The sequence below is a fragment of the Cebidichthys violaceus genome, unplaced genomic scaffold, assembly GCF_023349555.1.
Source record: "Cebidichthys violaceus isolate CVI_PGR_0920_01 unplaced genomic scaffold, fCebVio1.0.p SCAF_6, whole genome shotgun sequence".
NCBI lineage: Eukaryota > Metazoa > Chordata > Actinopteri > Perciformes > Stichaeidae > Cebidichthys > Cebidichthys violaceus.
In genome coordinates this window covers 745,539-769,584 of record NW_027176816.1, presented here as the reverse complement: position 1 = coordinate 769,584, position 24,046 = coordinate 745,539, and the positions used below count along the sequence as shown (strand labels likewise).

At 40.0% G+C, this 24,046-nt stretch overlaps 2 protein-coding genes across 2 annotated transcripts; one reads left to right on the top strand and one right to left on the bottom strand.

Annotated features, from left to right (window-relative positions):
- Positions 1 to 2,396: 2,396 nt before the first annotated feature.
- fitm2 (fat storage inducing transmembrane protein 2) lies at positions 2,397 to 5,029 on the top strand. The gene is made up of 2 exons (XM_068733014.1): positions 2,397 to 2,593; positions 3,371 to 5,029. Exons 1-2 carry the CDS (start codon positions 2,421 to 2,423, stop codon positions 3,978 to 3,980), a joined length of 783 nt encoding a protein of 260 aa, XP_068589115.1. The 5' UTR covers positions 2,397 to 2,420; the 3' UTR covers positions 3,981 to 5,029.
- Positions 5,030 to 5,432: 403 nt separating this feature from the next.
- gdap1l1 (ganglioside induced differentiation associated protein 1-like 1) lies at positions 5,433 to 22,565 on the bottom strand. The gene is made up of 6 exons (XM_068733385.1): positions 22,145 to 22,565; positions 16,711 to 16,903; positions 13,328 to 13,501; positions 11,043 to 11,137; positions 9,561 to 9,675; positions 5,433 to 9,462 (listed from the first exon to the last, which is right to left on the bottom strand). Exons 1-6 carry the CDS (start codon positions 22,322 to 22,324, stop codon positions 9,119 to 9,121), a joined length of 1,101 nt encoding a protein of 366 aa, XP_068589486.1. The 5' UTR covers positions 22,325 to 22,565; the 3' UTR covers positions 5,433 to 9,118.
- Between the last annotated feature and the right edge of the window lie 1,481 nt (positions 22,566 to 24,046).

Sequence of the window (24,046 nt, the reverse complement as noted above, 5' to 3'; positions counted from 1 at the left end):
AGCCTTTGCTCCTGAGTGCTGGAATAATCTTAGAGCTCAGTGGGAGAAGTTTGTTTTAATAATTCACAGTAACATTTTCCACTTTGCACAGAAAAATCCTCAGCCGTTTGATCAAGCTGACAAGATGTCTCAAGGAGTTTCACCCCCTTTCCTCATATTTGCTTGAGAGTTTCATTCTCAAAGAAGCTCCTGTCAGTGTTTGCATTTAGCATGTTCACATCGGGGATTTCTGCAGTCTGGCAGCAATAGAGGCCAATTGTGAATTTTCTGTATTATATGCATGCATGTTTTACAGTGTAAAAAGGATTAAATATAACCACAGAAATACTTTAAATTAAATTATTTTGGTGAGATGTCTGCACTGTAATATGAAACCATTTATTTTGATGCATTTATTTGTGTCCTGCCAGAGTTTGTAGTCTTGTAGTGCTTAAAGAACGATTCGTCAAACACCAGACGTGCCTGGAAAATGTCCTTTCTAAATAAAGGCTTCTTTGCCAAGTCGGAGTGCATCAAGGACAAACTTTGTCCTGCATTCAGATGGGAAAAGATGTATCTTCCTCCAGTACAATCATAATGACTCAGCCAGTTTGCCATCATCTGCACCAGGCAGTCAATGAATTAGAATGTTGCACACAATCAGTGAACATTTATCCAAGTTATTTATTATTTATCATTTACTTTACCGTTGTTAAAGTACTCAAATTCAAGATATCTTTTTTCAAGAAAGACGTGTGCATAAGATGCATCATAAGCACAGAAAGTCACTACAACACATCATAAACATACACAAAAGACCACATTAAAGATGTATTCCCTGTGATAAAGCACAGTGAAACATGAATTGTTGAGATCTTTTTTTAATTCCATTTTGACTTTCCATTTTCTTGTCCATGGGTCTTAAAAGCGAGTCTGTCATCCACCCAGGTCCACAAATATGTCCAACATTACAATATTTCTATCTGGTAACATTGTATCTATGACTGCTGTTTCATTGCATTGTGGTGGTCCCTTGTATTGAGGACAGCTTGTGCCATAAAACCTGACACCGTGACCCCCTGACTTACATACCACACTACAAAGCTCCGTCTGAGCAAACACGACCCAGAGCAAGCAGGACTGTCTGGCTGAAACTACCTCTCATTCAATATTAAAATGTCTCTCATGTGTTCAAATAATTCAAACAATGATCCTGAAAGATACTGGATTCTAAATGTATGTCAACGGTCCTTTTTTTGCAGCCAATAAATAATGGCTTTGACTTGATTTGACTCGATTTCATTTCTGTTGGGAGTTTGGAAATCTGTTTGTGTTCTTATGGATACAACAATTCTACACATCTTGGAATAATTACTTCTAACTAAAGCTAAGGGTTCATTTTGACTTAACCTGACTTTGTCCCAACATTCGTGCTGCCTAACAGAAAGAAAATAAATCACCACCAAAATAACAACAAACAGGACATAGCCTACAGGACATACTTCATATGTTGTTCTGCCTGATAAACCCATTGAAAGCGAAATGATGTTTTATCCCCAAGTTTAAAATTTAAATAAATGAATGTACAAATAGAAGTACAAAATGTGTACTATTGTGTATGTGTTCTATTTCTTGATTTGTTTATAATAAGCATTTAGCAGTGGGGAAATTAAGTAAGAAGAAGTAAGTAAGTAAGTACATCAACTTAAGTACTGTACTTCAGTACACATTTCAGGTACTTGTACTTTACTTGAGTATTTCCATTTCATGCTACCTTATACTTCTACTCCACTACATGTTGGAGGCAAATATTGTACGTTTTACTCCTCTATCTTTATTGTAAAGCTTCATTTACTTTGTAGATTGATTATTGATACACAGTATAAATACTAATATACAACAACTATTACATTATTATGTTTCATTACTATACCCAACTATATATAAAATAATTAAATTCAAGCCCACCCTCACCAGCTGCAACATTTAACATGATGTACACATTAATGCATCAATAATCATAACACATATGACTTAATATATACATGCAACTGAAATGGACCATTCTGCATAATGAGTACTTTTACTTTAAGTATATTTTGATGACAATACTTGTGTACTTTTACATCATTTCCAATAGCATTTTACACTTTAGTAACGCTAATTTTACTCGAGTAAAATATCCTACTTCTCCACCGCTGTTTACACTTGTGTTTACATATCTATAAAAGTTTAATAAACATGTAGTCACAAAGCAACTACTATGATTTGGCGATAAGGTCGTACACTATTGTATACAATAGGTGGCGGTATCCACCTGAATTCAGCGACTTGCTCTCCACATTTAAAAACGGAGCGAAGAAGAAAAACCCGGCCGAAAAGCCTCATTGGTTGAGAGCCGCAGTGACGTCAGAGTCACTCGTCTGGTCAGCGCTGTCAACATGGCGGCGGTGGATGTCATTGTGGACAACTTGGTGACTCTCTGGAGGATACCAGCCGTCCGACAGAACTTCCACTGGACATTTTTGCTCATCTCGGCGGTGGGCTCGATCCTGAAAGAGCTGGAGCTCGTCCCGCAGACATATTTCAGCAGCAGCAGAAATGCCCTGAATGTGTGAGTAGTGCTAGTGGGGCTTGTTTTGCTAGCTGAGGGTTGACGTTAGCTAACAGAAATAATGAGTTAAAAACTCTTGTGCTCACTGTGGTTAAAACGCTTTGTGGTGACCTGCTGGTAACAGTGAGGTGAAACTACCAGCTTCTGATATCCCCTGACTGTGTTGTAATGAAGTTAAGCAACGCCGACGTCATTTGGGTCAAAGGTAGACTCTGGCTTCTGCTGATCGCTTGTGTCGGCTAATGTTAGCAAACTAATGGTACATGTTGTTTAACGCGGTAAAGTCACTTTGTGGCCTAAGTGGCCACGCTCCAGCTAAAGTAATGTCGTTTTACTTTAACCATGAATATATAAAACATCAGGCGTTATCGTCTCATCAAAATCTTGTGTGCAGAAATTCACTAGATTTATAAATAAATGTCAAGATTTTAAAGCTCACCTCTTTAGCTTTAGTGGGAATTAGAGACAACTGATAACATTTGCTGATTCCAGCTTCTCAGACGTGATGATTTGATGCTTTCCTCAGAATTATACCAAACATCTTTCACCTTTTTTATGACATTTTATAGCCAAGACGAAAAACTGGATGGAATTACATAAAGGGTTAAGATGGATAAATATATGTATTAATACCCAAAAGGGAAACGTTTGAGTATTATGCACGGTTGTTAATAAGAGTGTTATAATAAGAGTGCAGATAAATGTAGTCTGGAATAAGTTGTGATAATTAGAGCTATTAGCTGAGAGCTAATGTGAATGCCCCTTTCCTTTTTGCAGGTATTTTGTCAAAGTATCCTGGGGGTGGACGTTGCTGCTGCTGACCCCCTTCCTCCTCCTCTCCAACTCCACCTTCAGCAGGAGCGCGTCCTTCCTCGGCCGGCGGCTGCTGTCTCTGGCGGTGGCGACGACCATCTGGTACGTCTGCACCGAGACCTTCTTCTACATCGAGGACGCGACGGGCTCGTGTTTTGAAACTGACGGCGTGGATGTTGTCAACAAGGAGTTCGCATCCAAAGCCAGCTGCAGGCAGGCCGGCTTCCAGTGGCACGGCTATGACATCTCGGGACACTCCTTCATCCTGGCCTACTCGGCTCTGTTCATCATGGAGGAAACGGCGCCCATGGCCTTCCTGAAGACGGCCAGTCTCTCTGCGCTGCCCAGGATGGTCCTAAACCTGCTGTACGTAGCCTTGAATCTGATAGTGATCGTTTGGGTGTGGATGTTTGCCTGCACCTCTGTTTACTTCCACGACCCGTCTCACAAGTTGCTAGGGACCATATGCGGACTGCTGGGCTGGTATCTGACATATCGGGTTTGGTATCTCAAACCTTTGTCACCGGGACTCCCTCCTCAGCGCCACCCAAAAGGACTGAAACAACACACCTGAGCTGCAGCCATACTTCCCTGTTGTTGCAGCCATCCTCAAAACAACACACTACATTTTACGTTCTCTGTCGTCGGGTCCAAGCTGGCCGTTCTATTTTAAGCCATTTTAAGTTATTCCCTCCTCACAGAAAGGTCAATTAGTACAGGATGGCGTTTGGCAGCTGCTGTTCCTAAAATGACTCTTGGTAATCTGAGATAAAAAAAAGTAAGACTCTGCTCTGCTGCCCGGCTTCAGCCTCTCACCTCCAGCCTCTGAGGCTTGCATGCTGCACTGTTGTTTCTACCACAGTTTGTTGCCTTATGTTTGACTTTTGGATGAGTAATCACACCTTTTTAGATGACTGCGTGGGAACATTTGAGAATGTTTACAGCTCCAGCTGCATAGCACTGATGAAGTGTATTTTTTTACCAATGTAAAGAAGCTACACTTTCTTTTTTTTTATTATAGGAGACTACCTGCAGAACAAAGTCAGATCAGACACTGTACAGTGGGCCTAAATGATTTGGTGATTGATTGATGTCACATGTGGTTTGGAGTTACTGTGACTGTGTGCCAACACTATATGTGAAGTTTGCTCAGAGGATGGAGAGCTTGAATAGCGGGTTTAACGATAATTTTTAATTGATCATCATACAGGTTTTAGTTGTAAGCCAGATCTGCATGTGGCTATTATTTTAAAAAGGTTTAGGCTGGAAATATCATCAATTGTTGTCATTATTAATTAATCTGCCCAATATTTAAATGGTCAAAAAATGTCCATTACAGTTTGTATTGAAATGTGATGAAAGCTGGAGTCAGAGAGTGTTTTTGGCTTTTGTGGTTGGAAAAATAACTATAAATTGATTATTAAAAGAGCTGTAGTTTAGTTTTCTGTTAATGGACTAATCGATTAATCAACTAGTAGTTTCAGTTGTAACTTGATTTGTTGTCAACGACACCATAAAGAGACCAAAACTGTATTGTTCCTGCTTACATGTATTGTCAAAGCCTGATGTACATTGTTCCTCTGTACCATGGAGCGCCAAACTATTAAAAACACATCAATGATTCATATGAGCTCTGACCTTTTTATTTTCAGTCCCTGATACACCGTCCCGCTCCATTACATACTCACTAGATCACCTGTTTTATTCTGCATCTGAAAATAGTCCCCAACAACTGCTCTGTTGAGTAATGTTTGCTAAAAACTACATTACCCAGCTGCCAGGAAGTTACTCTTATTTTCTAATCTGAAGGTTTAAATAGAAACCAATGGGCTTGAGTTGAGTTATAAAGTATTAAAATAAGGTTAACAGAGTGTTGGTTTTGGTACCTGCCTTATCTATAGGTACATGTAAATCCTAGTGATATTTTTTTATGAATATTGATTTACAATGTCACAAGCAAATGACTGTTTTCTAGCATTGATGTGTGCATTTTCTCGATTAAAATAACAACCAGGATCTGTTTATTCCATTTTCATTATTTATTTGTCATTGATGGCAACTGAATAAATTAAGGCTTATGAACAAACATCATAAAAAGCACCATAAATAAATGCATATATATATAGAAATATAAAAAATAAAAAGTAAAAAATAAAAAAATACTATAGTGAAATATAATGGCCACAAATCACAACTAGGATTTCTTGACTTGAACTCTTTGTGTGTGTTCAAAGAAGTACAGATCCGACCCCTCAGGCGGCATGATTTCAGTCTGAAGAAGCAGTGGAGTCTGAACCGGTGTGCTTGCGCTAATCGAAAAAGCATTCACAATGATTGGCTGATTATGAAGTCTCTTGACTTTTCCCCCCCGCACTGTCATCTGCTGTTTCGTCAATGAACAAAAGAAGTGAGTGTCTGAGAATCAAAAAGTAAACATAAATAACAATTAAGCAAATTTATAATTAAATGGCAACAGGAAATAGTACTTTACACTTAGTGTCCTCCTTTCTTACTTCAAAACTTGGAAAAATTCATATATATATATATATATATATATATATATATATATATATATATATATATTTAAATCTTCTCTTTTGTGCCATTTACATCACTGCTGGTCATGCAAAATCAGTTTGAAACCAAACAACCTCCCTGTTTCCTTTAATGCACATCTGAAATGTCTTACATCTCAAACCGTTACATCTGTACGGCTGTACGGCACCATCCGTATCAAACGTGAAACTGAACACAGTGAGCTTCTGCGCCTCTGCTTTCTTCATAAGAGTCAGATTCATTATCGGATGTGACACAGCGAGCGGATGCTGCTATTAAAGGAGCGGTGAGCGTCGTCTTTGGTTCAACGTTTTTCTGCCACAGCAGCTAATCGCCACCTGCAGAGACGAGTTTCTGTAGCCAGAGAAAACAGGGAGCGTCCTAACTGGGGGGAAAAATAAAATAAAAATAAATCACCTTTCATTATCGAAGGCTTGAGCTGTACAGAAACACTGTACTGAGTCCTCACTGCAAGAAATGTCTGTATAACCAGCCATAAAACCAAAAGCAGCTTAGAACCGCAGCCAGTACCTCACGCGATGAGTTAAACCTAAAGAGCGCGCTGTTCAGGAGCAGAACTATAACATGGTAAACCCTGGAATTCTGAAGGAAAAAGCAGAAAGGCTCCCATTAGGGGTGAACAGAGTGTGGAGCGGGAAATGTACACTGCATCGACAAACAACGAGACAGCTGGCGAGGCTATCCGGGTGGAGGGGGGGGGGGCTTTTTCTTTTTTTTCTCATCATACTCCTTTAAAGCCTTCAGATGAGTCAGCTTTTCCTCCCCTGTTCCCCTTATTCAACCTTTAATCTCATTAAAAATTCAGCCCAGTAAAATGAAAGAGACAATGTATAATTCAAAATATCTATCTGTAAAAACAATCTTTGCGTCTGTCAAGAGGAGTCGGCGACAAACAAACAGCAGTAAAATCCATTTTTTTTTTTTTCTTTGCTCCGTATTGCTGAAGGATCATTTGTGGACACACGGTACAGTGCAGGTGCTTCAAAGGTTACAATTAGCAAGAGAATATTCAGGAAATCTGTGGTTTTAATGTTCGGTAGTGATCGTAAATTCTGCCTCTGGGCAGTGTCCATCCATCACGAAACGCTTACACAATAAGAAAGTACCCATGCAATGAGATATACATCCTAAACCTAACGCAACACTATTTGTGCCATAGATGCAGAATTTACAATTTTACTACCAGTTCAGCCAAAGTGTAACTTTTCAAACACCCAAGTTTTGTATCGTCTGAACTCCCGCTCAGCGACTAAAGAGGGTGACAGTGGACCCGTGTGTGCCGTGTGATCCGTGGTGCTCTAAATAAACGGACTCTAGTGTGTCTCTTGTGTTTTACTGTGTGAAGGGTGTACAGTTAGTTCAAAGGAGTCGTTCCACATTTTGGGAAATGCAGTTATTCACATTCTCGCCGAGAGTTAGACGAGAAGATCGAACAGCTCCAAGGCCCGTCTGTAGAATGTGTTGCAGCAGCTTGATAGTTTAGCTTACATATATAACCCCAAATTTGTGCCCGTCATGTACAGTGTGTACAATGTTACGTTGCAATCGTGCAAAAATCTTGCATGTTTTCCCCCCTAATCAGTCTACACTCAACACCCTATAAGGATAAAGTACAGAAAAACCCTGAAATATCACGTAGTTATTCAGACACTTTGTAATGACACTTGAATTTTAGCTCAGGCGCCTCCCATCTCTGCTGCTCATCTTTTTCTTTTGCCTCGACATGATCCTGCCTGAGCTCTGCAGAGAGTTCTGAACCTCGTGGCTTGGTTTGTGCTCTGATGTGCATTTTCTGCTGTGAGTCATTGGATAGACAGGTTTGTGCCTTTCTCAATTACGTCCAATCAGTTGAAATGACCTCAGGTGGACTCCAATCAAGGTGTAGAAACTTCTCAAAGATGAGGAACGGGAGACACCTGAGCTAAATGCCAAGTAGCATCGCAAAGGGTCTGAACACTTTGTAATGCTTTTCGCAAAACAAACAATCTGTTTTTTCTCCTTGTCATATTTGGCTATCGAGTGTAGATTGATTTTAGCAAAAGGCTTCAACATAATGTGAGACGGTGACGGGGTCTGAATACTTTCTGAACGCATTGTATACCAGGTAGTCTTTGAGAAACCCAGAAAGTCATTCAATAAAATCGTTCCAATGAAATGTCCTGAATCATCAAATACACTTCTGCCCATCTGGGTAAAAGAAAGTTTGCTGCACAATAAATAAAAGTGTTTCTTTTCAATATTTTACATTTTCAAATGAAATAAGTATATGTATATGTTTGACAAAAGATTAAAAAAATACAGTCACAACTTGGGAGACAGGTTAAAAGAGTCTTTAAGCATTGTTTCCTGTAATAATGCTAAGCTAAGCTAACCAGCTGATAGGTCTAGCTTCAAAATTAGTGTTCTCACACATGATACGTTAAGAACAGGAACCTTCTGGGTTTTTCAAAGATTGCTGGGTTTATATTTTTCCGAAAAGCTAGCTCTCCAGTCTTCATGCTAAGCTAAGCTAACCGTCTCCTGGCTGTATGGCTTCATATTTAACGGACGGACTTGAGAGTGGATCCACGTCTCTGCGAGAAAGCAAAAAACTAAATTTCCCCAAATGTCGACCTATAGCTTTAAGTTTGCCTCCATCCTTTCATCCTTTCTTCTGGCAGTTTCTGGCAGCAGCACTTAACAGAAAGCCTGTGTCATGTAACATCCTCCTGCGGTTTTTGGTGGGTGAACCTCAGGCTGATGAAGGAGTGAACAGCAGGTATGAGTAATGACTATAATAGTGGCATGCGAAGGTCAGTTAACCCCTGTTGGTGTTACTGCGTCTAACATTTTGTCTGGGTTTCTTCTTTAAGTTTTCAGTATAAGAAGACCCGATGCATGCCTCCAACAAAAGTTAAACAAGAACTTGTCGGCCGCAAGTTGCCAGAAATTAAACTCGATGAAGGCCTTGATTACCAGAAAATGTGCTGTCAACAATTTCTTATTATGGAATGTTTTAATATTCTTTGTTCACCCAGGTAAGTAATAGTGTTCTCTATATAGATTCATTATGTTTTCCTGCAGTCATAAAACATTACAGAAAAGTTGAAACATCACACAAATACACAGACATTTAACACAACAAGAGGGCATTCACTACATGTATTTCTTTTTTAAATACCAGTAGGCAAAGTAGCCCATTCCTCCCAGCGAGCCCATGAGAAAAGAGGCCCCGAAGAAGGACGGCGGCTTCTTTTTTACCATCCGGAAGGCATTGGGTAGGACTGCAGACAGAAGGGTTGTGTGGATGTCGCCCAAGACCTTGCGGAAAGCGTAGCGTTTTTGCACACGCACAAAAAAGGACTGCAGGTTGGCTCGGCTGCCGTCCTCCCAGTATTTCTTAGAAAGTCCCAAGAACTTGAGCCTGTGCAACAAAGCTCCGAGGCAGACGTCAGCTAGTGTAAATTCAGGTCCACATAGCCACAACTCACACTTTTGACCTGCAAGGAAATGAAAAATTCATAACTAAACATTGTCGGAACATGTTTTGGTGCCATTATGATGGAGTGATTTGGGTTTGGTTTTTTTTGGGACATACCTTGATACTCTAGTTTTCTTTTCTCCAGCTCAGCCTCCACTTGATCTAGAACCATCGCTAACTCCCCCAGAATTTTCTTCAGGTAGTTCACATTATCGTGGTCCAAGATTTTTGCCTGACAATCGTTTACAAAAAGAATTTTTTAAAAAGACATAGTTGTATAAACTTAGATCCAGCACGCATAGCTGGGAATTCCATCATCATAAAGTAGTACTTTGAGAAGAGTGACAGCTGATTTGAAGTTCTCACTAATACAATGTTAAACACAAGATACGCATGCCCCCCCCCAGTACTTGCATGTAAAGTGATGAAGTCTCCGTGTTTGAAAATAACCACAGCCGCAAAACCAGCCGCATGAAGCTCATGCTTGCTGTTGTGTTCGACCCAATCAACATATTCAACCGACATCCGGTCAAATTGCAGAGTTCATCCATGTCTGTTCAATACATATAATACATATCATTTTGCAGACTCCTTCGTTTTGTTTCAGCTGTAAGGCTGATGGGAGTATCGTCGGTTTTGCAGGTATGTGGTGATATTGGACAAATTAGTGCCGGTCTAGTGCCAGTATTGGATGGCACTGGATGAAAAGTCATCCTGAGGGGAACTTGAATGATACTCGTGGAAACGCTGATCCATTTTACAGTTGTTGAAATATTTCTGGACCGACAGATCAGTCAACACACTGCTATTCCTGGAGCTACATCACTAGTGCTGGCGTGACACACACTCATCTCTGCCTCATTGATTCAAAACATCACTTTTTTTTAATAACACCCCAAATCAGTACGCCTGGATATTTTCTCCAGGGAACATGAACTGTTTCTAGGTCAAAGGTTCGGTGTTTTCAGCTCTTCAGTGGTGTATGAAGAGGAAACTGCTCAAGGCTGTTAATTATGAAACTTCCCTACAGACACATAAATTAAATGATCTGTTAGTGTTAAACCTTAAGACAAATGTGACTTTTGGTGAGCTTGTCTTTCAAAAAATATTAAGGCAGTCAATAAGCCAGTAGAACTGGAAAATAGTCTTACAAAAATATTTTAATTTGTAACTTAAAAAGAACTACATTTTTCAATTAATGTGATATTTTTCCAAGGGTTCGTCTGTGAAGGAGTTTTAAGAGGATAACCTTAAAATTCCACCAATTTTCAACTAATTTGAAATATAAAGACCCACAGTATAAAGTATGGGATGGTTTTTATATTATTAATTAATTTTGAGGAATTGTTACCCCTCAAACTGAAACTAATCTATTAAATAATACCTTCATTATTACAAACCATTATTTAGTTAATTATTTTCCCTTGAATCCCATTAAAACAACTTGTTTCCATCATCAGTAATGTGCACATTAATGACGGGATTCAGTTTAATAGATAGGCGTTGTGCCTCCCTTATACACAACAATATAATATATAATGAAGACAAGTAATACATGAATGCATTTTAAAATCACATCAATGAACACATCAAACTCACCATGAGCTTCTTCTGCTTGGACAGGTACGGTTCTGTGAGCTGTGGCTCCTCATGGTCCAACTTCATCAGCTCTGTCGCAGCATTGGCCAGATGTCCTGAACACACACACACACGCGCACACACACACACACACACACACACACACACACACAGTCTCTTGATCTATTGACAAAACTGATATTTGAACAAATCTGAATAATGTTGTTTTTTTGTATAATCTGTAAAATCCACATTGCCATTTAGAACATGTTGCTTAGGAGATCATCTATATGTGCATACATTCAGCAGGCAAAGTAGCCGTAAATTGTAGATATTATTATGCTTAATCTTTGCACAGAACAGACATATTATGAGTGTGTTTAATCCTCCCAAGGAATTATCTGACTGTCCAAAGAACTTACTCTTATCTGTGCTCCCTTCAGGGTCCCTTGCAGGCAGAGGGAGACACTTATAATCCATACTGAAAAACACATTATGCTATATATTGTTGGATATTCTGAAATGTTTCAGTTTATGATTGCAAAACCAATTATAAGTATTTATTGTTGCTGCGAACAAGATGAACCCAGAGCTATTAAAATGTGTTTTAGCCTTCAGTCAGCAACATAATATTACAACTCAGAAGTTTTCAATTTGACTCTGACAAGAGTGTTTTTAATACTGCAGTGAAAAATGATTGAATGTAAAACAACACATGGGTGGATAATCACATACAAAAGTCCCTGATGCGTTCTGTTAAATTATCAATGGAGTTGATATATTAGATACACAGACGTACCAGAGTTTCACTATACAATAAATTGTGCTGCAGAATTTAATCTAGTCCGGCTCATTTGATTTGATTTACATGCTGAGGTCAATTACCTGATGGAAAGAGCACTGCAGATCCCTGATATCAGCTGTTGGCATTTATAAACCTGGCATCGCTGCAATATGCGGCATTTAGGCAATTCTGGTATTGAGTAGCGTTAAATTACACTGATGCACATAAATGCTGCAAGGAAGATGCATAGCTTTGCACTCATAATTTTATTTTTGCTTTGGCAGAGCAGTTGGTCCTGAAGTTGGAGCTCATTCAGCTCACCACCTCGAGCTTGTAAATGTTCAAAATAGTGACTTTAAAACACTGAAATCTATTTTGTATTATGTGTCAAAAATAGAAATGCAAATGGAAATGCAGAAAAAACTAAAATAGCATTGACTTTTTATCTTGATCTAAACATTCTACAAATAAGTAAAAGTATAATATGTATAGTAAGATACTCTGTTAGAAGTAAACGTCCTGCACTCACATGTGTACCTAAGTATAAACATATTGGAATCAAAATATACTATTATTACTACCAGCCCTGCCAGCAACAGTATTAAACATGTGTGCACATGTGTTGCGAAATGCATCAAAACACACTGTCACATTAAATCATGATGCATAACTGCACAATATGAGTTGAATCTGGTGTGAACACTGTGTGCCTTTAAGAGTTATACACACTTGAAGGGATTCAGTAGCTAGAATGTGTAGTTTCCCAGTCAGACAGTCACTGGTCTTTGTACTGTTGGTCTTTTTTAGAAACGTTGGTTTGGGCCAGATGACCTCTCACGAGTAAAGTAAAGCAGGACTCTGTCCAAGAGTTCCCGACTGATGAGAGAGAAAAGCTTAAATGATCTTTTATTTGGCATCGCTGATGAGCATTTTAAGGAAAGCTATTTCAGATCGTCAGGCAGAGGTCTTTTATCCGTGATAGAGTTGTGGATTTAGGCTGAGCTATTCCCTTTCTTTGAATCCCTCTTATGTCTGTTCTGTAAATATGAAGCTACAGCCAGCAGTCGGTTACCTTAGGAGGTGAAACAGTTACTGTAGTATGTCTCTAAAGCTCACCAAATTCACCTTCCAGCACCTCTAAGCCTCACTAGTTATCATGTATTACATTGTTACAAAGTGTTGTAACAAGTGTTAGAAAGACACGTTTGAGACGTTAGGGACAAATCAGAGTTTGTCCCTAAATGTTAAACTGAACTGAAACTAAACATACTCCTATTGACCAGTTTACCCTGATTTTACATGAATCCTTTCTTTCATTATTTTATATATCTTAATACTGGAATTGGTTCTTATTAAAAAATCTGATCCCTTTGAACTTGATTTATCACTTTTATGTTGATTTAATTTTTTTTACAAATTGTAAATAATAATATACACAAAAAAAAAAATCCCCCCTGTCTTCTTGTAATGCTGAATTGTAAACAACCACGTCCACACAATGCGGTGAGCTGGCTTCACTTACTACGTATTTCTGCGGTGGCGTACTTTGGGATCATAGAGTCGGTGGTGAGCTCTGGATGGAGGATGCAGCCGTGTGTGTAAGCGTCCATAGGCAGACCGTCCAGTAGCTGACGGTACTGCTGCACGCGTTCGTGAAGAGGCGAGTCTGCTTCAGGAACCAGCTGAGCCACCGTGTCTGCAGAGAAAACATTTGAATGTAGCTCAGGACCTCGTCATTGCTCTCTGAAGAATCACAGGCACAGAAAAAAACATGCATACAGTTTCAACAAAATGCAAACAAAAGAATAAATTAAATAAATCCTGGAGCACAGTTGCACTTTGGTATTATTCTTGGTATATTTTCCTTAACTTCCCTGAACACTTGAGGTTTCTAAGCAACCGTTATTAAGCTTGCTTTTACATCCCTGCAACATAACACAATTCTCTCTGCTTCCATCATGGCAACCTGGTAACAGATTTCACCGCTCGCTCTCTGCAACACACCGGCGCTCACGTTTCACACAGCCTGACATTTAGACAATACGGAAGCAGTAGGGAAAAAAACACACCCGGAGACTAGAAAGAGCTTCTGAGAATCTATTAGGAGTGGAAGAGTAAACAGGTTCAAACTAAAAACACAGTTTAACCCCATGAGATGAAATATTCAAGCACAATCCAGTTGAGCAAAAACACGAAATGCTCAGGAACGTGTGGCCACAGTTTCATAAAACACACGGGTCAATTCTTCTATGATTGCACCGATCCTCTACTGGCCTGATCTGCTCTATGCATCTGCTGCTGCTCGCGTTAAAGGTAAAAGCGCTTATTTGCTGTCATGCCGAGAGCTAGATGAGAGGATGAATACGACTCTCACACGGTGTCTGTCAATCATACTGTATTTTTATTAAGTCATGATACTCATAAAAGACGGATTTCAAAAAATGTAGACATCATAAAGAGACAGATATTAGAGTGATATCGATTTTCTCATCCAACTCTCTGCCATAAAACCACTTTTCAGACTTGATTTTTGTACAGATCATTTCCCGAAATGTTGAACTCGTACTTTTAAAAATGACTGAGAGAACCAGCGTTTATATTTTGCTGTCTCAATTCTTGCGCTGACTTCATGCTGCACGGCTGGGAGGGATAATGTTCAGCGTAATGACCTGCTGCTGAGGTTCGGAACTAAGGATGAAACAGGTTAGCAGAACAGAGTGAGCTTTTATCTCCGTGCAGGGTCACAGCCAGCCAAACTCAGGCACGGCACAGCTGACAGCTGCTTGAGGATGTTCGGGCCGACGGAGAAGCTCGAGGAGGGGTGGAGCTGCACCTGGCAGAGTTCCAGAAAGCTGAGTAATCAGTCCCAGGATCTGCATGCTGACCTGGGCATGCCATGCAGTGGTCCTCTACGTGGTCTGCTGCAGCACAGTGGTGGAAGTATCACGTCAGCAACTAAGAGCCATCTGAAGAACGACGCGTTGACTCGGGGACTGCGACGCACAACAGAGATTAGAAGAGGCAACTGATTGTTTGATTGTAAGTCAACAAACAGTTTAACACAGTAAGAGCTATCTGCTGCATCTCAACAACGCAGTGAAGTGGTCTGAGTTGGCACCACGTTGCTCCGGTGCCGGTATCTCTTTTCTGAGACGTCTGCACTTTCCAGGCCGGCTGCAGCCCACGTTGCCAGCATCCGTGAGAGATTTACACACGGAGAAAAAGCATTTATTTAAGTCTTTTCTAGCCGATCGACTTCTGGTTTTTAAACGTGTCAACAGATAAAAGAAGACCCCAGCGGAAGTGTTACATTGCACTGTAGTTGCAGACTTCAAACCAAACTTGTTCCAAAAAAGAAATGAACGCAATGACCTGCATGCAGCCCTCTATCAAACAGCTAAAACGAATGTGTCTGAATGAGAACAAGACATCAAACACCAGGGTCCGTTACCGCCTTCTATTACTGAGCAAAGCAGTGAACCAGATCTTCGCTTTCAAGCATCGCTGCTCCGAACGAGTGACCACAAACTACGCTAAGACAAGGGAGATGGTTACTGGGCAACATCCCTCAGGCCTTCACTGGTTTGAGGCTCGCCGGACAATTACATAACGGCATAATGTCTTCGACTGACAGATCTATAGGACACGCCACCCACAGAGATTCAGACAGAACAGGATTCAGTGTATGCATCATAAAGTTTGCTTACTCTTAGAACCACATAGGCAGTGGATGAACCAGAGTCACCGCCTCACAATGCACATTTCTCATATTTGCACATCTTTACTTATTTATTTGTTGCGCTCAATTGTTTTAGTAGTAATCTATTCAATCATGAAGTTGTTGCCACATTTTTCATCACTCCTGTTTCATCTGCTCTAATCCGAGGAGTTCACATTGCTGCAGAGACATTGTTTCGACGACTTACACAGTTTCACAGCACAGTACACATCCGACACACACCATACGAGGACGACAGATGGCCACGAATTGATGACTTTCAGTGGTCTTTGCTGTTCCAGCTCCGCAAACTGGGAGGTTTGCAGCCTGATATTCTCAGGCAACTGCCCCAGAAAACCCTAGATCAAATGTGTGTCAACGGGTTTGCAGTAAATTAATTAATGGAACGCTTATTTCACAAATGCACCGCTAAAACTATGGCAAACTGGGTCAAACAGCTGCTGTTTGGGTTCTATATGTTGTTAGTAATGTTTGACAGAAGCAGACAGAAGCAGGCATTTCATTTTTAGCTTTCTTTTAAGATCAATGAATTGGTTGGGAAAAGCTGTCTGTTTCTGATGTTTTAATGTTTCCAGCTGACATGTTTTAAAACGGAGATCTTGTAAAAAAGGATCTTAAACATGTAACATGACGTCTACATATATGATCTCATGCTAAAAGACTGAAGCCGAAGCTGCATGTCCCATTCTAACCAGTTGATGATCCATGTTGAAAATCAGTTGACGAGTTAGTCGTGAACACAGCTCTTTTTTTAACGTAATCTGTAACCGCACAAACTAATTTAACAGTAGTTGGCAAATAATAAGCTCCTTGGCCTTGGAAGTAACGCTCAGCTGCTATAAGATAACAATTACAGCTCATGTTGGAGCAGATAAACATGACATTTCTTACACTTTTTTCCTTTTGTGTGTTTGGTTTTGGAAAGACAAAAAGAAAACCGTACCGTCTAAACTCTTTGAATGCAGAGTATTGCTCTTACTTCAGCCCCACGTGCAAAACTGCAGCATGTAGAGAAACCACAAAGCTTGATCGACTTGCAATGACTTGTTGCACCAGAGCCCCTTAGCAAGTGAATCTGCCTTTGCTCTTAAAATCAATGTTTAAAAGTGAAGAGAAGGAAAAGAAACAGCATCAGCAGATGAATGAACATTATTACTGCGCCATACCTCCCACAAAGTTTTTCTCCAGGTAATCTATAATCTGATTGTAGTCACTGATGATGGTGTCGCCGTGGAGGAAGACGGGCACCTCCTCACCCAGGTTCAGCCTCATGAACCAGGGCTCCTTGTGCTCCTGCAGCGGCATGCTCACATCCCTCTCCTCGCAGACCAGACCCTTCTCATTAATGACTAGACGTACCTGCAATCACAAGCACATGCAGCCGATGAGCAGGAAAGACGAGACGGGAAGAGCGTTCATCGTCGCACCGTCTGCCTTTTTGTTGTAGGGAGTCGAACCAAAAAAAATAAGACTGACAAGAGGAAAGAAAAGTTAGCCTACGCTCTAAACAAAACATATTGAATAATGATGTGAATAGATATGTGAGTATCTGTATGAGGCACATGGTGCCATGTTGACCCTTTAAAGACGTAAAGACAGGAGGAAGTCTGATCAATTGTACCTGAAGTAAAACAAAAACGTTGCACAATAATCTTGTTTTTTTGGTTGTTGAAAAGGAGTCATTGCAATAACACCAAGGTAGCTAATACATTCAGCTGTTAGTTCATGACATAACACAACTTATCATGTCTGTGTTGTGTATAATAAATAACCTTATCTGAATTGTTTGTATGGTCTGGAAAAGTAATGAGATGCTTTGCAGCGTTCTAACGTTTCAGCTAAAACCCTTCAGGGATGAAGGATAAGCCAAGGTCCACGGAGAGCTATTAGTGGGAATAAGATTAGAGGAAGTAGATGACACTTGGGCTATGAAGTGCTACATTTGGCCGCTTCGAAGGAACAACCAAATGGGAGTTTTGCCGAACATGACCAGACATGGTGTAATGAAATAATACTGAATGATTTAGTAACACAAGCACAGTAATTACAGCCTGACCGCTGGTTCAGAAAGAAGGAAAGAATCTATGATTGCAGCTGCAGAGTCCAACAAGAAAAAACTGCTTTTTAATATCTCTATCGGCAGAACTTTACACACGTAGTCCAGGATGTCTATACAAAGCTGTGTTCCAGGGTCCAGTCACACACTGAAGCCCACAGCAACATAGTATCTGTTGCTTTAAGAGTTTGTTATATAACAATATTAGTCACCTCTTAGTAATGATGCCAAGTAGTTCAGCTGCCTGGGAACTACAAAATAGACACCTCTCACTTGACTTCAGCTACATGTTACTATGTTTGTCGTTAACAGTGGTGGAAAGTAATCAGTAATACTGAACTTAAGTACAATTTTGAGGTACTTATACTTGACTTGAGGATTTCTATTTCATTTTGCTTCATACTTCTACTCCACTATATGTATCTGCCATAGTTACTAGTTAAAATATTAAGGTTTTATATAATAAAAAACATATGATAAACTTATAAAAATACAACATATAATTATATCATAAAAAGCATTCTCGAGTTCTTTGGTCTTTGGTTTCATTTAAAATGGCCAGTGTGCAGGATTTAGGGGGATTTATTGGCAGAAATTGAATATAATATTCATAACTATGTTTTCATTAGTGTATAATCACTTGACACTAGGAATCGTTGTGTTGTCGTTAGCTTAGAAAAAGCTATACATATTTGAATAGGGAGTGGGTCCATGAAGTCCGGCATGTTGCACCACCGTGTTTCTACAGCAGGTTTGGCCCTTCGTGTTTTCACGTTACCAGGCGGTAGGCATGGTTACCGAACCCCGGTATTAAACAGGCACCAGTGCTAAATTATTAAAGACCGTAGTATTTGATAAGCTCCGACGTTACCGGCGCTTTTATCTGCACTTTTTAATGCTTTGGTGTAATTAATTATCACGCAGCAGTGTGCATCTCCTCGGGCTGAGCTCCTCCAACTACACACACACACACACACACACACACACACACACACACACACACACACAAAGTGAAGTCAGCGGATTACTTGAGTTGACGACAAATACGTGCGTTACTATAAGTAAAAAACAAAAAGTTTATCAATAACCAACATGTACACAAAAGTGATGTAACATGCTGCTTACACGTTCCTGCATTAGGATTAACAATAATCTAATACAAATATCTGCAGAATGAGTACTTTTACTGCTAATACTTCTGTATTTGTACTTAAGTAGGACTTTGAATGAAGCACTTTTACTTGCAAATGAGTATTTTTTTCATTGTTGTATTCACTTTAATGTATTAATGCTTTAAATACTTTCTAAGATCTGAATACTTGTTCCACCACTGGTTGTTAATGCAAACTCTTTAATGACCAGATGCTTGCTGGGGTCCTGAAACACAGACAGAAAGTGTTATAGCCTCACATACGGCGTACTGAAGGTGTAAATCTCTAACCTGCAGGCTCTTTAGGTTTGCAGTGCTCTATCGATTTGTCAAGATGGCCTCTAAACGCGCCGTTATTCCAGGGTATCGAGCTCCATCTGTCTCTCATCTTTATCATATTTGCTGTCTTCTCAAGACATCACTCATGTGAGGTAGATGAATATAGTGCATGACCCACTTCAGGCCATGGGAGCACAGTTGCATAGGCAGTTATTCACGAAGCATTATAAACACAGAGGAGGATAAAGAAAGTGTCGTGCGGGAGAAATTCAATGGCTCAGCTTTCCCTCCTCTGCCCAGGAATTTGCTGAGGCATTCAGGGACTTCCCCCCTGAACGTCTGATGACAATATCATCTTCACAGGGTTGTTGATCTATTGGAGAAGTGATTCCTTTGTCATTGTCACTTGCTCAGTGTCTCATTGTCAAAGTGTTACGTGCAGGTTGTCTTTTTTAGAAAAAGAAAAAGTGGTTTCATGTCACACAAGATCGACTAAATATAACGCTACCTTTCAAGGTGCTGCGGAGATACTTCGCCAGTCACGATGCAAGCGTTTGTGTTGCATTTAGGCCCAAAATATTCAGTTCAATTCAGGTGGAGTGGACAACCTAGTGCTTGGCCTCTTAATCTCATAAAAGCCATCCCCAAAAATGCAGTTTAAAGCACGCATCAGCTTGCATAACAACAAAAGTCACACACCATTGTACAAATACATAGAAGCAAGAATTCAGTGCTGCATTTTTACTGAAATCCATGTGTGTTGTTCCTAAAAAGATGCCAGACTGTCTGTTCATTGACAGCACAGTCACACATGATCGTGAAGTGACTTCAGCTACTCCAGCTCCAGGACTAAGGCAATAATCATGACAGTGAGCCCGGTGTTCACCCTCTGCTGAGTGACAACCGGCACAATCAGCAGCTCAGACTTCGGTGGCTGTGAGCAAACAATTGGTCCTCATAAGTGACGTATATATACCGGCATGAGACTGAGCATCAAACTCAAGGTTGTTGGAGAGCAATATGCAGTAACACCAAGTAAAAAGCAATTCATCAATTATCAAAATAGTTGATCAACTGACCAAGCGATTAATGGACAAATCATTTCAGCTCTAAAGCTGAAAGAGTGTAATCCATGTGTACAAACAAGACACACATGGAAGTCAATGATCAAGAGATGAAGCATCAATTGTCATTTCATAACAGTGGATGTGCATGTTTTTAAAGGGGTATTCCAGCTATCTAGTATTGCAAATTTACAAGAAACAGGTTTTTTAAAAGAATGTTCAAAATCAAAGCAACAGAAGCCAAGAGATGAATGAAACTTCATAAATACTGGATTTAATGAAACCCCATTTAAAACCTCATTGACATTTGCAATAACGCGAATAACAACAAATTCAGCGGTGAAACAGAGCGTCTCTCAACAGTACGTCATGTTGTTCAGGATGGTAGTTTCTTTTGTCTAATATTGTTGTTTATTCAATATTTCTGTATCTTACCGAATGCCAGTCCATGAGCGATTCGAGGAGCCAGCTGGTTCAGACATTTATATAATCACCAGGGCTGCAACTAACAATTATTTTAATTATACGATTATTCTCTCAGTTCATACTTTAATCTGTGAAATGTAGAAATATACTGAAACCGTCAATCACAACTTCTAAAGTCCAACGTGAAGTTCTTCAACTGCTTGTTTTGTTCGACCATCAGTCCAAAGCAGAAACACAAATAATTTACAATAAGACAAGCAGCAAATCCTTGTATATTGAAACCATTAACGACATAAAACAATTCAATCAGAATAGTTGCCAATTAAATTTCTTTAAATCGACAATTTGTTGCAGCTGTAGCAATAACAGCGGGACAAAGGACCGAACACTGTGGAAGTTTTCAAACTGCAGAGATTACAGATGAAAAGTATGAAAAGTATAGATGTCACAAAGCTCGTGCTGTAAATACCTGCGCTGGTAGTCGCTGTAGTTTTTGTTCTGCCCTCGCGAAGAAAAATCACAAAAGGCTTCAGTTTCTATTAGCAACAGCTGCAGCGGATGCCAGTTTGTCTTAGCATATGAAAAGCAAAGCTCAAAACCAGCATCTTATTTTCATAAAGACAGATGAAACAAACGCTAACAGAGAGATTACACGAAGTCATGGGAGCTACTGGAACAGAGACAACACACGACGTGACATCAGGACCTCTGCTCTCTGTCAGACCCTCTCTGTCTGGCAAACACCATGTCCTTCAGACTCCACACCCCCAGTTTGAAAGACATAACCCCTGTGATACCACAGTGATGTCACCAGGGGTTGATTCTTTTGGGACTTCTCAGAGCTCCACAGAAGACACTATACATGATGCGTCTCCACAGACTCTGTGGCACTACCTTTGACTCGTGAACTGAACTTTATCTGTACGATTGATGGAGTGACCCTTTAATAATAAGCACGCTGCTTGTGAGGTAAAGCCCTGTGGATCATGCATAAGAGTACAGAGCCTATAGTTTTATAGGTATTTCTGTGAATGAATTTGCTTTCGGAGCTTTATTTTTTTTTATCAAACATGCTCATTTAATAGGGAAGGTACAGGTTACTGTGTACGTTACCAATGGCAGACTTAAAGAAGCCCTTGGAATAACAACATTGTGGTATGATTCGGCTGCAGAAGGGGGAAGATGGCCTTTGGTTTGTTTTGCACATCATTTCAATCAATTATTTAGGATGTCATGTGTCAGAGCACATAGGTTGTAGAAACATTTACCAGCCATGGGGAGACAGAACAGCTTCAAGGTGTCGTTAAAAGGCGGACGCTCGTGAGATACGAGGGGTGATTTATACAGTGGTAAATAAACTGAATATTTGCCACCAATCCAGCTTCATGTCGAGGAAACGAGCCCCATGCTGCAGCGCATTTCTAAGCGTCTCAAACGGGAGATCTGCCCCGCTGCATGACCATATTCATATTCCGGGGCAATATGTGCAGGAATAAACATGCACAGAAAATCACGTTTTGATCATAATAAACAAACAAGAGCTCCATGCTGTAGCATCATGCAAAGGGACGTGGAGTCACCTCCATTTTCAAGCTCTGCCCTTTTTTTTTTCTTTTTTTTTTTACCTTTTGGGAGGTGAAAGACTGCGTCCAGTGGTACAAAACGAGCCTGTCTTTATTGAAGGGTTTGGGCTCTGCCGTCGGTTCTTCGCACTCCTCCCCGTCTGTGATTTTGCCGTCTTCGTCCATGGCTGAGATGGGCCACCAGCTACAGTTGGTGGGGGTAACATTGTTGGAAGACGCCATGACAGAGCGTTTTGTGCGTGTGGAGGAGAGGAGCGAGGAGGGAGAGAAGAGGAGAGAGAGAGGAGCGAGAGAGAGAGAGAGAGCGCGCGCGCAAGAGAGAGAGAGAGAGAGAGAGAGAGAGAGAGAGAGAGAGAGAGAGAGAGAGAGAGAGAGAGAGAGAGATTTCAGCAGCTCGAGCTCAGCAGCATCATCAGTTCACGCGGCAGCAGCATCCGTCAGTTTCGGACAGCTCCGGTGCTGAAATCGGCTTCAACAAATAAAAACCAATACTATTTTTTATTTATTTTTTCTAAATTAAACAAAATCCATATGCAAATAGTTACTTACTCGAGCATGGTGCTGCACTTTCGAGTCGATCAATGTGTAACCGTTGGCTATTACATCACATGATGAGCCACGCACAAACATGCGCGGTGAAACCCGCGGAGGAAGCGTTTTTTTCACAGGAAGGTCAAGCGGCTCTCTGTAAGGACATGGAGGCTGTAGACTGTACAGGGCTGGAGTCAGGCTTACATTATTTAAATGGTATACGCCTGCACGTGCTACTAGACAAAAAAAATAAGGACATGGCAGCAGTTATTAGCAACATGTGCCTTTAATTTCTCTAGTAAAACAGTAAACTTTACTTAAGTAGCCTACTTTTCTTCAGTTGTTCTGCTTTATACTTCCAATGGAATGTTGAAACCCACGTTTTACTCCACTCAGACTTAAAATTTGAGAAAAAAACATGATAACCTTATAAAATACAATGTTGTTGTTTTTTTTAAATGAACCAATAGTTTCCTAATCAGTTTTGTCTTGTGATCCCTTACAATAAAAAAATAGTATATACCCTACTCTTTTCCTTCATTTTTTTCTTCCAAAAACAAAGTCCATAATGGTCTATTTAGAGCCACGAGTAAGCAACAACAAGCCATATATTATATCAAATACATATGCTAATCAAATTGTGGTGGAATGTAACTTGTAGGCTATTTTATACTTCTACTCCATTACATCTCAGAGGCATGTAGTGTACTTTACTGTTTACTCCTTTGACTGCAGCTTCAGTTACTTACTCGATTACAGTTTTTCACACCCTTCCTTCTCAGTGAAAAATAAATGTATCTCTGAAGTATTCCTTTATGAGTTGAGAAAATCCTCCTACTTCTTAAGATAAATAAACTATTTAAAAACACTATTAGCCTGCTGTGTACTGTACACATCCCATGTGCAGTACACATGGGATGTGTACTGCATTCAAATATACTAGTCACCAGCGCCATTCTTACTTATTAGATTAAGCATTTGGGCTGAAAATAGTATGTTTTTGGACTTAAACTTGTATAACAATGTTATATAGCTTATGCTTTTAATTAAGTAAAATATCTGAGTTATTCTATCACTGCTCATTTTGAAAAGTTTAACACAGTTTACAGACATTTTTCAGTAGGATACTTTCTATTTAGCTAATAGTACTTTTGTAGGATTTTGAATATATCGATATGTACTTTTATATGGGATTAATTGTTTTTGCATTAATGTATTTTTACTGAGGTAAAAGAGTTCAGTACGTCTTCTTTCACCGCTCAATTAGTATTCGAAAAAGGTTTAACACCGATGAAATTTAAATATCTATGATGCAGTTACCGACATTTGCCAGCAGGAGGCGTGAAGAGAGTGAAGAAGGCGCACTGTGCAACTTGTCCCATAATGAGAAACGTTCATTCCCACTGTTTGTAA